This window comes from Hyalella azteca, unplaced genomic scaffold (assembly GCF_000764305.2).
Source record: "Hyalella azteca isolate HAZT.00-mixed unplaced genomic scaffold, Hazt_2.0.2 contig7219, whole genome shotgun sequence".
NCBI lineage: Eukaryota > Metazoa > Arthropoda > Malacostraca > Amphipoda > Hyalellidae > Hyalella > Hyalella azteca.
The window spans coordinates 392140-406044 of record NW_025937347.1 but is presented as its reverse complement, the minus strand read 5'-3'; the positions used below and the strand labels follow the sequence as shown (position 1 = coordinate 406044).

At 35.4% G+C, this 13905-nt stretch overlaps 1 protein-coding gene across 1 annotated transcript in view; it reads left to right on the top strand.

Annotated features, from left to right (window-relative positions):
• Positions 1-531: 531 nt before the first annotated feature.
• Positions 532-13905, top strand: part of LOC125178113 (calcium-activated chloride channel regulator 3A-1-like) — a gene marked incomplete at its 3' end in the record, with an annotated part of 35195 nt that continues 21821 nt past the window's right edge. The window contains exons 1-2 of the mRNA XM_047881159.1: positions 532-1080; positions 5811-5970. Of these exons, the coding sequence (XP_047737115.1) occupies positions 541-1080; positions 5811-5970 (700 nt within the window). The remainder of the gene's footprint in view (positions 1081-5810; positions 5971-13905) is intronic.

Sequence of the window (13905 nt, the reverse complement as noted above, 5' to 3'; positions counted from 1 at the left end):
GTTGCTTCCAGCTTATTAAAGCTTTTGTATTGTACCATATCAAGGAATACATTATTTTGTAAGCTAGATGGCAATTATTCGAGAGCTTGACTAAAATGAGGCACGCTACTTTCACGCTCAGTTAAATCTAATAAGCGTCATTGGTGTTTTTAAACTAAAACATTGTAAAATTATACATTTTTTAATTAAGCAGAGTCGAGTCCTGACATCCGTACGCTCTGCGGGCTGTTATTGCCTGCAACAATTAGCGATTTGATTATCCTCAATGTTTTACCCTTCCACGATTCCGGGAAATTTAGATTTCATTGCATTTCGAAAGTGATATTTAATTCGCACGAGACAACCAAAAATGACTTCAATTGATTCATGGTCTCTGCACATATTTTTAGTGGATCTTTTTACTATATAGCAATTACTGGTGGATTTTATTTGTATCTTCGCAGACAATTCTAATGAGTTTATTTGGTATTAATTACGACAAGTCTAAATTAATTCTATGTTTTTCTCTTGCAGACGTCACTGCAAAGCTTGTCCTTCGCGATGTACAAAGCCACAGACGGCATGGCTGGCCTGGGGTCCGTAACAGTCCAACTGCCTCCTGAATGGGCAATCCGGTCCTGCATCCCTCCTTCCCCGACACCTGGGGAAGAACCTCCTATAACCACTCAGGACCCACAAATAATTGTTGACAGTCCGCACGCTGTTTTCGGGGACACTCCTTGGACACAACAGAGTGGTGGATGTGGGCAACAAGGGAACTTCATTCAGCTTGGTGTGAATTTTCTAAAGTCCGCTAATGTGTCGGAATCTTCCGGCGAACGCGCCGGTCGGATTTTGCTCGCTGAGTGGGCCAAGTTTCGGTGGGGCGTGTTTTCTGAGTCAGGACATCAAAGAGACCCGTTATATCCTCCATGGTACAGCTCACATCCTCCATCCTGGGAACCCAACGTATGCAGCGACGTCGTATCCCTGGCTCACACACCAGCGTGTCCTCCGCATCTCAACGCTCGCTGCCCCTGGCCGCACTCGACCGTAGAGAACGCCACGTCGTCTCTACTGGCTACTCCCCAACTGCCCAAGGTTAGTTGATAGGATAAATAACGCTGTTTAAGTTGTATAATACATGATAAATATACAGAGATTATGCGTTTCAACGTTGATATGTCGTGAGGTATTCCAACAAAAAATTCTCAATGACTTCATATATACTTACCAGCAGGCGGCAAGTTAACTTAACTAACAAATTAAGATCGCTAAGATCTTATATGATTCGTTTCCTCAGCTTTAGAATATTCATTCATTTGTAGTCCTTGATCATCAATTTATAATACCCAGTTTAAACTTTTTTGAGTTGTAAATGAAAACGCACATCTCAGAAAGATATCTATGAGGGAGATCAATCGTGAATTTTGCCTTTTGCTCTCTGTTTTAATCATTACACATGAAGCATAATTGCGCTTCAATTTTGCTTTAATCATTAAATTGTAAATATAATATGTTTATTTAATTTAATATTTAACTTAGTTCCAATCACGTAGAAATAATCTTCAAGACTTACTATGCCATGCTGCATTTGTTTATTTTAAATCAGGTTTTTAATTTCATCCTTCTTATCATGAAATTTAATCAGAAATATTTCCATAAATTCATACAGCTTCAGCGCTTAAGATTTTCTGTTGCTGTGCCGTTTCTGGCGACTCCCCTCCGATGTAGTAGCTACCGACGCAGTATTTAATGCAGCGCTGCTGATGTAGTATATGAATTACACGCTCTGTCAAGACGAGCTGCAACTTCTATCTCATAGATAGATGTTGCAATGCAATATCTATTTATGGTTGCAACATCTATCTATGTTGCAACATCATAGACTGATGCAACATCTATCTATCTCATCGATGCAACTTCTCACAGAGCTCCTTCTTACACGCTCTGTGAGAAGGAGCTGCAACTTCTATCTCATCGCACAACTTTCTATTTCTTAGAGGAATTTCGAAATTTACCAATTTCTCCCGATTAAATGGAAATGAAGAGTAATAATGCGTTTCTCCGAAATACCCCAATGTAGGTAACTTTGATTACATGTATAACTTTGTAAGCAAGAATTTTACGTTAGTTAAATAATTAATTAGTCAGGAAGAATATGTTTATGAGGAATAACTTATATCTTTTCTCATCGGCTATGGTGCCGGATTAAAGTCATCTCGGATTAAATTTATTTTTGTATCACTAGATTAAACTCAAAACTATTTAACAAAACACAATGTGATTATTCTTTTAGCTTAGATTGAGGTGTTTTATATCGATGCATTTTCCACCACTAAAAATTGGAAGGACAAGTGCATATATAGTAAGCTCTGATAATTTGAATTTGCTCTCATCCAGTGAAACAACATTTTAAATGGTTGCCAAACATGTCCAATACTCTATTGTAAATATTTTTGAAAGTAAATATTGTTATGTTGACATTATTGAATTACTACTCAGTTCACAAGGTATAACTAAATTCTAAATACAACTGACGTGACGAGAAATATCGTGTGAAACTTGAAAATGAGTATTGGAAAAGCGAAAATTGAATTGCATTTTTTAATGTAGTTGCATCTTATATGTAATTATTAAGAAGCTAAAACTATTATGCATTAGGATTATATCTTTCAATTTTCGTTGACTGCTTTTTGACTCTTATACCACTTCAAGATTTAATGAAATTGATAAATGACAAAATATCCGTATATCAACTATTTTAAATAAATAAATAGTACAGTGGTTGACACTGTGGAAACATTATATTGAATTTCAAATCTCTGTGTACATCACATATAAAGTATCATTTATTGAATTCATAACGGTCGAAGTTTAGTTATTTTTTGAAGCTTGATTGCATCAAATGCATCGTCAATTTCCCGTAGTCTGTTATTTTAACATGAATCTGGATGGTCATTTGTCTGTCTGAAATCAACCGTTGGTTAATACCAATCGGGTGATAATTTATCATAGGAATAAATTCGGGCTGAAATAACGCAAATGATCATCGTACATGATGTACATTGGCCATTATTATCAAGCTTATAGTATTTACCAATCCATTGATTTCTACTTCGGAAGCTCGAAACGGATAATAACTGAAAGATTGGTTTTGGTTTACACATTTGTTTTGAATTCAAATAATAATAAATGAAATAAATATTTAATGATATAAGAAACAAGCCTTAAATGCGATGATATGATAGTCGAAATTTTGATTTTGTCATGGGTTTCGAGGATATTTTCTATGCACGAAGCAGCGGCGCTTCTGGCAATCTTGGCGAATCTTCTAAAGTTAATTGACAATTTACTCCTCCTAGCAAACACCTCAACAACATATCATGACTTTTATTAAACTATTAATTTCTCTAAAAAAATCTGAAGTATATTTTCAGCAAATTATATTATCAACTTACTCACTATAGAAATGTTTGCATATTTTTGAGATTTTTCATTAGTAGGGAAGTGCTGTTTGAGAGCACCAATCTCACGTTTGTCTCAGACGAGACTGCGAAATTAGACGGTCCCTTCGCTACAAATTACACTTAATATATTAACCAGTCAATCATTACCAATTTAAAGAATTTCATGCCAATTAAAAGCATTAATTCATTAACTCAAGACCATGACAATATTTTCACGCTACTTATTCCGTTACCAAGCTTACATTTTCTTGACTTTTGTTGGCCAATCCTGTGACTGGCATTAACAGTGTTTACCACAGCACCCTGAGTGCACCCGTCTAAAAGCTCTGCCTGCCATTTGTGGTTCATTTGGTTCGTTTAGCGACGCCTTGCATACCTGTGCTCTCCCGTGTACTTTTGCTGCCGCTAAAATGGGCCATAAAACGCATTGTCGAGCCCGTGTTTCTTTGATGGAACAGAGTGGGGCGGCTCAGGCTCTCCGTCTCACAGCTTCACTGGATACGATCTCTGCATCTCTGCTTGGGGGCACAGTCTCTGTGCATAGTATTGGCTTCTGCACCACAGTTCCCTAATCTATCTCAGAATTTGAATTAGAATATGAGAATAGTGGCGAATTCTTTCTTACAGCGAAACAATTGTTATCTTTTATTAAAGTTGTGATGCATATTCTCCGCCTGTAATAATTTTGGTCAAAACTGGAGTTAGCATGCAAAAAATGCATGTCACGTCGAATAATATCTGTTATTAAAAGAAACGAAAAGATCTCGGAATTTGCATTAGGATATAAGGATAGTGGCGAATTCTTTCTTACAGCGTAATATTTGTTATTTCTTATTAAAGTTGTGATGCATATTCTCCACGTGTAATAATTTTGGTCAAAACAGGATCAAGCATGGGCTTAATCCTGCTAAGATTTAATTAGGAAATAAATGCATGTCACGTCGAATAAAATCGTTAATACGACAATGATAAAATAAGTATACACAGGGCTATAAAGCATCGGAAAGGTTACTTTGCAATCAAACAAACCATAAAAGCATCTTAAATGATATAATGAAGCTAATCTTCAAACAATTTATAAATGAAACAAACGCTTATTGCAAAAACAAACGCTATTCAAGTAAAATTTATAAATGAAACGCTTGAAAATGAAACAAATAAAATTTTACTGAATTTGGTCATTAAATAAGAAAATGAAGTAAAAAATTTATCATTATTATATTTTTCAGTTCGTTAAAATATACATGGCGCTCTCTCGTGAATTTATGCGCATTAGTAGGATGCCTAGTGGATACCCATTCATTCGTGGAAATATTAATTCATTACCTACGCGGTTGAGAGCTATGTATGACCTCAAGAATATATTTAGTAAATTTCGTTTTGGAAAATATATTAACAATTAATTTTAGGCTCTGTTTCCCTATAGTATCTTATTTGAACTCAGTTCTCCATTTAATTTCACATTTTTTTTGGTCTAACTCGAATTTGATATTTGCTAACGACGACAAAACCATAATCCCATCCCATGGAAATTCGTCTATTCATTTTATTGGCAATGCCTCGCTGACAGGCGATGGATTAAACTGCCATTGAGCTCCTCAAATCAAGTGACACGAGCGATATTTTGATATTTACACGAGGCAACAAATATCCATCCCGTTGACTCTTCGTCTCACTTGATATCCAAACAAACATTCATATATTGAGCAAGTTGTTTCCAGCATCGAGCATCGCCCAATTACTTGCCAATTGGATTTCATATTGAATATTAAAAAGTAGAAATATTTCCAAAAGTGCACTCGTTTTAAGCTCTTATTCGACGGCCATATTTTCATGCATCGTAGGGCGATTAACCATCCGTAAAAACAAGTTTTTTTAATATGCCTCGAAGCCTCAATCGATGATGTTTTTGGATGCTGCGAAAGACGTTCCCTAATTGACTGTACATCAAAAAGCTCGTTATCACTAACTGAAATTTTTTGCTGAAGTCGTTCAATTTAATTTATTAACTCTAAATGTATTGACTGGTACGATTGAGTCCTGAGGCAGGGTTCAAGTTGCTTCGATATTTGCATATATTTCTGCAGCAAATATCTCTTGATAAAATATATTCTGCAGGCAGCTGTTATACAGTCCTCTTATCAACGTTTGCATGTGTTTTTGAATTTTTACGTGTGTTTCAACGTTTGCATGTTGAATTTTTATTGAATTTTAATTCCATACATCACCGTTAAAAACTAGTGATGTATCTAAAAGTGTATTCGCGGTTCCTGGAGTATAAAGCTGATTAATCACATTGCACCAAAACTTCATATTATTGTTTTTGTTTTATAATTTGATATTATTTGTTTTGGTTTGCAGGTAGCCTACTTCTGCACGCCTGCAACACACAACAGCGAGGCGCCTACAAAACACAACGCTCTGTGCTCCGGCCGTTCTACCTGGGAGGTCATCAGACAGTCCAAAGACTTCCGCAACATGAGGTGGGTGATACTCAGCACGCACACAAGCGATTCAATGGGTCACATTGTCCAAATAGTGACATGCTTCATTAACCTTACGTGCACTGCACATGGGGGTCTAATATGTGGTCCAAACGGGGTCTAATATGTGGTCCACATGGGGTATAATATGGGGTACGATATACATGGAGTGCACGTGTAGCTCTGAAGCACCATTTTGCCGGGCTAAACTGAGTTACGATGACCCACATAAATGCATTTTTATATAAATAAAATCTCGCTCATTTCCCAGAGATTCATGTTGCACAAAACTGCAGATAAAAAAAAACTGCAAAACATGTTGCAGATAATAAAATATAATAAACAATCAAATCCTAGATATTCTTCACCAGGAATAGAAATATTTCCAAAGCGAGATGGATGATAAATTTATTTAGTTAGAAATTACATCCACAGGCTTCTACAACTACTTGTGGCAAAATCTCCATGGATAAGTTTCGATGAGTGAAAATTTCTTCCAAATTGAGAAACATGACCTAAATACCCCAAATACAACTTTTTCACAGTTATATTTATATAAAGCATTTGAAAATGCTTTTCAGTGATGCTCTGTTGTTTTTAGCGCATTTTCTCATTTATGGAAAAAAGGCACTATTGTGCTCGTCATGTCCGTCCGTCTATCTGTCTGTCTGTCCGTCCGTCCGTGAGTTCACGCTTTCGTCGACAGGAAAATGCGCTCTCTATCACTCACTGTAGTGAGTACTGAGTTAAATTTTTTCTTAAATATACTCAATAGAAAAGTTTCTAAATCCTAGAGCTTGTCTTGGTTTCTTTATGAGCTAATAACTATGGTCTCGATGTAAGCTAGATATTGTTAGAAGAAAACAAGTGTATTTGTGAAGGTCAAATCAAGACAAAATTCCCACTTACCATGAGTTATAATTTCCGATCATCGGTAAATCGGGTAAGCTTTTTCATTGCTTGGATCTGAAAACATGGAGACCGCCATACGGCCGAGTCGCGAGTGACTAAACTTCGTATCTGGGCCTATACTTTCAAAAATACTTAAGAGATCGTAAGTTCATCAGCCAATCATTGATGGCCTTACAAGCTAAATCTACCAATCGTAGACAAGAATATAGTGCGTAAGTACTTACGTTCACTTAGCGAGTTTTGAAAGTATGGCCCCTGTTTGTTCTCTTCACTTCAGTGGGCCTGAGTGAGTTGTTCAGAGCTCTCCTGGTCGTATAAGTAACGAAGCATCGCCTTTGCAATGCTCTGGTCACAGCAAACAATGACAGAGACTCTCATTAGATGAGCCTTGGATGTCTGGGACTCAAGTCGCTAATGACCAATTGCCTTAGGCTATTGTTTCTTGTACGTCGTTAGTGAGCGATGGAAGGATTCATACATACAATAAATATATTATCTCACTCCACGTGGAATATTGTTGCTACAAAGTACTATATAAGATATTTTATCATTAATTATTAACAACGAAGCATGTGAATAACCAAAAAGCTGTTGTCATTTAGTTGACCGTCCTATTTTTGGGTATAAGGAACTATATTTCCACGGGTACAGAAATGTAGTGCACATCTGAAATGTTTGCTGAAATCAAGTGCATAACAAATGTTGTAGTAATTTGAGCTGAGAATAAATTTTAAACAATATTCGAGTTTCTTGATTATTAACCAATTGTAAATTTTGATTTACTATATTAATCAAACAGTTCAGGAAGAACTAAATACATATTCCGATGCTAAATACTTCCGATTCTGAAGGAAATATCTTTTTATTTAAATCGGGAGAGAGGAGCGACTTTAAAAGAGAGGTGAAGGCTGACCTGTAAAGCATTCTGCGAATGGCTTACCAGATTCGTAACACAAACGCTAGAAAAGGAAATAATTAATATTCATTCACCTAAGAAATGAAGGATTCAAGTAAATTTCTGCACTTGCTATTGTAATCTCAAATAATTGGATGCCAACGAACTCTCATTTTCGGTTAAAAGTCATCACCCTGATCACTGCTGATGGACAGGAAATTATGCTCAGCAACAACTCTGATCTAAAAACTTTCTCTGAAATTGTGAACAAGTGAGTCGTGTACTTATTTGCCAACCAATAAGTCCATAAGTACGAGATTATTGATACGCAACTTCGGTTATCAGGAGCTAAGCTTTGGAACATGAGGAACACTTGATTCAGGGAGCCATTTGCAAATGACTGTTAAAAAATTGTTAAAATTCTTTTCCTTAAGCTCCTGAAGCATGGATGGTTATCCGTGATCAGAAAATTACATCTATTCACACATGTATACTCATGCTGTAGTTGCTGAAATGTTGCGTAGTACGCAGGATACACATGACAAACCGGGATACACTGGACGCAACACATGACACAGCGGGATACACAGGACGCAACTCAAGACACAGCGGGATACACTGGATACAACACATGACACAGCGTAATACACTGGACGTAACACATGACACAACGTAATACACTGGACGCAACATAAGACGCAGCGTGATACACACGACACAGCAGGATACACTTTACGCAACACATGACACAGCGTAATGCACTGGACGCAACACATAACACAGCGGGATACACATGACGTAACACATGACACAGCATCATACATATGACACAGCGAGGCAGCTAAGCCCGCATCGCTGAGCTCTAGGGGCAGTAACGGATTTCCGAGGCTCAAGACTGGGATTAAAGCTTCAGGTTGAGTGTGCAGTATAAATGAACTACATCATGCCTTCTGAAATCTACGCGCGCACACAGTATATATGGATGCATGTGGTCACTCGTAGGTCGAACAAATTGCTCGTGTTACAAATAGTGAAATTTATTGTTCATTCCAAATTTCGGGAACGAGTGTTTTTCTGATAATTTTAGGCTTGTGGAGTAGATAAATTGTTCGAATCCACAATATCAATCACAACATAGATCAGAAATTGTTTCTTAATTAAGTGGTTTTATCATTATTATGATTTAATCCCATTGCCGTTTAATCGCATTGCCGGAATGGCAAGGAGACATTGCTGAAATTAGTGGCTCGACTGTTTCATGTCCCAATCTTACGTTTTCTATTTAATTTGGTACATAGATTTTCCAAATCATTAAAAATTCCTTCAAAGTTCAAAACAAAAGCTAAACGAGAACCTGAGTTAAATGTATTTTAGAACGGGTCATTCTATTTTTTTAATTTAATCATAATAACTCTATGCCGAAAATTTGCAATAATATTGTAATTCGAAGTAACCAAAATGGTTCTAATTGAATCAATATCGTAGAAAATAATCAAAATATTAATGGTCAATCTATAAATGAATGATAAATATAAATAATTGATGTAATATTTTCAAAGGAATACATGGAATCATTAGTAAAACAAAGTTTATATCGGAGATAGCCTAATCTTGTTACCAATAATCTTTTCTCCAGTTTTAATCAATAAAGTCTGAATTTACGCCGAGCAGGTTAATCACTGCATTCGTCACTGTATTCATTCAGGCGTATTGCATTTATTCAGGCGTACAGGCCAAATACTTGGGATAGTTAGAATAATTATATTCCCTCTATGAAGCGTTTGATTTCCTCAATGTAAGTTATCTCGTATAATTTTTTTCCTAAGTACCTCCTTAATTATACTCAAAAATTCAAGATAGCGACATGGCTTCATGTAAAATTGAACTGACGTACATTTCGATGATAAAAATGCGGAGCTGAAACGATTAGTCATGTCTAATTCTGGAATTTACTGTATGTATAGAAATTCCAATAACATTATAATAAATTTCAAACGTAAAACATTAATCAAAATATAATAGGACCGCCCGCATCTTTTCTCTTTCGATGATATTACATACGCAATAACCTCGTCGTAAGATTTTATCCGTCCATTGAGGAAAACAGATATTAAAGAATAAATACTGCGGATTTTCGTATTTGACCTCGTTTAAATCACAACAAGATTTGTACAGTATTCAAGGTTAAAAATGTTTCAATGTTTTGAGATATCGCTGAAAAATTTTTCGATGTTCATGACGGTGCAGTGTAAATAACAGTCACTGTTTAGTAAAAAAATGATGCGAGTGGAATAAATGAAATTATTGTCAGTTTACATGAGGCGAAATCTCTTCAAACTCGGTGATTCCCGTGAGATATAAAACTTTTTACCATTTTTAACTCGCACAATATTTCTTCAATGATTTTTGTGATATATGAATGAGATATGATTTTTTTAAACCGTATTATGAATTTTGATTTCAAATTCAGATTTGAATGCCAATAATCAATTTCAAGTCCAATTCTAAGGGATACTTGAAGTTTTTCCTCATTATCAATAACAATTCTAAAATTGTTTCTCATTAAAATTGATATCTAATATTATACATACGCCCTATCCGTTAATTACGGTCAATCACTTTTGTTTTTGCATCGCTTAAAATTAACCATCTTCCTCATATGCTGGTTGCCATTCCAAATCCCATTACATTTTCATTTATGTGGGCTATTCTTTCTTTAAAAAAATTCTATTTTCGAAAGTACGATGCCAAATCACGAGTAAATAATACCTTGCTATGCAAATCCTTGATCTTGCATGGTAGGTTAATTCAAATCTTCTGTGCATTCAAGATACCTGCTCCGGCGCTCTGCATGGTTTCCGCAGTACGGCAACTTTGGATCTTTTCCGCTTGAACACTTCGCGTCAGATAAAAAAATTTGCAACTCAAATATGTTATTTGGAAGATGAATGACTGCGGTGCGCATGCAGAGCAGAATGCATATGCGCTGTCTTTTCTTGGCGCTAGTTTAATAAATAAATGCGAGTAACATTGATGAACTGCATATGAATCGCGATTGTAGAGAATGCATGCAAAAAATAATAACCTAAATTAGCTGCGCACAAGTCGACAGCCTGTAGAAAAAACAAGAGAATAACATCTATAAACTGCATGAAAGCGTTACTTTATAAAATTCATGCGAATGACATGAATAAGATGCCCCTAATTTCTAGCAATATTGGCATGGATAATATTCTCATCTGAAGAAGTCACGAGCGCCAATAATGACAGGTGATTTAAAGTGACCAAGAAAAATTTGGCTAAATTTGTGCCCAACGAATTTTTTATTCGAATTCGGAACACAGACTAGAATAAAAAGGTGAAATAAAAAAGAATATAAACGTGAAATAACAAAATGAATAGATAAAAAATTATTTTGCGAGTTATGAAAGCAAGGGCGCAGAAAAATAATTTGATTAGTTGTTGTGAAAATCTTGATTTTGAACATTCACATTGGTAGTCTGAAAACAAACTCTTGCAGCCAATACTAACAAGTTCCTCTATGTTAGGGAAAGGAAAAATCCTTACATAAATACATTTAGAAAGTTGTTAATACATTTATTCAGAACTTTATCCTGCTGCAGTTCAATAATATGTATATAAATTTTTTTTAATCATTTAAGAAATTCCACAGAAGTACTCATATTTGGCTGAGTCTCAGAAACTATTCATATTAATCTAATAGCGCTTTGCTCATTATTCTTAGCAGATATTTGATGATATGCAGAAACTTTTGAAACATTTTTTTAAAAAGTTTGCAATTGCTCGAGTATTTCAGTGCATGCAGTAGCAAATCCCGAAATAATTTATTGCCTTATGGATTATCTCGTCTCGCAATTATAACTAATTGTTTATATAATGTTACATTGCTTAATTTAGATATGCTTACTTTATTAATTACGCCGCATGGCATATTTTGGGTGATTTTTTATGAGTAATATTTAGTATTCGCTGATGAAATATTTAAGTAATTTACCGGTTTCTTTCGTTTTATTATTCCTCTGGTGAATTTTCCAGTACGTTTGCTGCGTTAAGGTTGGTAAAACGTTATTGAAATTTGCGAAAAGATAGCCAAGCGTGATTGTCGAAGAATAAACAGGAAATAAGATGAACAATATAAATGAGATTAAAATCTGAGCCTAATAATCGTTACCTGAGAAACACATACGTAACTACTAACTCATAGAAGCAGGCAAGACAAAATACAGTTCTTGATATGTTTAATTGCCGCCAAATCTTATCAAACCAATTTAGGAGATACAAAAATGTGCTCGCAATTTTTAAAGGGTTTGACATGAAATATTACCAAAAAACCCTAATGATGCGGGTTTTACATTCCATGATCATTATCTTAAATTTGAAAGCATTTATTACAAAAAGATCACATTCAGATTTTTCGACTAAATGATACCTACATGTTGTTAATTGCAAAATAACTAATATTTATCTCTCAGTTGGTTCATTGATTTCTACGCGGTTTTACTCATCCATCTTTTTCGTTCAACTGCGAATAGAAGTAATCGTTCTAGAGTAAATAAGGTATTCCGGCTCTCATTCCAGGAGTTTGGTGAACATTACAGATTTATGGTTAAAAGCGGCAGATGATTGGTTGTTGCTCCGGGTTCACTTTGGATGCAAGCAATAACATTGCAATGACAGATCCGTTTTTTGGCGCGACCCAATTTTGAATTACGTTTGCATTAAACTCAACATTTCATATAATGTAGAACGCTGGTAATACGCTCGGGCAATATTTTCATAGCTACCAAACTGTATTATAAAACGTATCATTGCCAATATAGTTATTACTACAGCTTGTAGCTCATTGGTTTGTAGATGCTAATAAATTTTTCGTACAGGGTTAGTATGGGACTAATATAAATAGAGTTCGTAGGGTACCAATATAAATAGGCTTCTTATGGTACCAATGTAAATAGGCTTCGTAGGGTACTTGAAAAATACCAAATAAATTCTCATTCGCAGGCAGATGATGACAAGTCCATGATGATTGAATGCTGGTTATTTAATGAGATCTTGCAGTGGCACGGCAACTATCGCCAACGAGTCTCTTCCCAAGTTTAGCATGCAGGCATTCAGCATGGAACACGGCATGCTTGTATCGGAATAATTTCAAGGAAAATACGAAGAAATAATAATACGACGTTCAGATCTGTTTCCGGAGTGCTTTAAAAATTTGGTTTTCACCTCCGCTACTCCCAATTTGAGGATCCGATGATCTCTTCATGTTTTCACATTATAACTTTATATTATTAAGTGGATAGTCAGTTCTTCGATTGAAATTTATTAGCGAAATATGTCTTTTAATTGTCATCTGAGTATTTAGGTTCCATTTTACAGTGTATTCGTACAAATTCGGTATACGTGAATCACGAACTACGAACTGATGAAGAATCTTGCCTTCAAAACGTTATAAGGAGAACGGTATGAATTTACGTTGCGCATTATTCGCTTCTGAACTTAAATGTTTAATTTGTAACTTAAGCAAGCAAATAATCTCAATACTTAGATTGTCAATGCATAAATAAAGTTTGACGTGTTCATTTTTTATTTCGGAGCAAGGTTTGGCACTGTCGGCGCACACTGATACAAAGACTTATTACTTATAAAGAAATCAGTAGCACTACAAAGATGACATTAAGAGAGGTGAAGTAAAGCAAAGTATTCATATTATGGTCAGATGTCGATATAAAGTTGTAAGTTATTCTATGGAAATATTTATTGTGGAAATCAGTTCTTACCCGAGATTTTCATCTTAATGTGCGTCCAAACTTGTCTTTTTGTGCTTGTCTTGAATAAGTAACAACTATTGATTGACTATAATAGTTTACTTTCGGAGATACGCATGTTAGTTTTTTATATAGTGTTCAACCTTATTAAATAACATTCATTACCCTATTATAACAGTTCACTTTCGGGGACACTCATGTTAGTATTTTAGTGTTCAACTTTATTAAATAACATTTATTGCCTTATTATAACAGTTGAATTTTGGGTATACCCGTGATATGTTTCCGCATGCGACTATAAATTCTACGACCTGCATGGCGACGTACACTGCAAAGCCGCAGACCTCCTCGCTTCCGCTGCGCAAGAATAGCACACATCA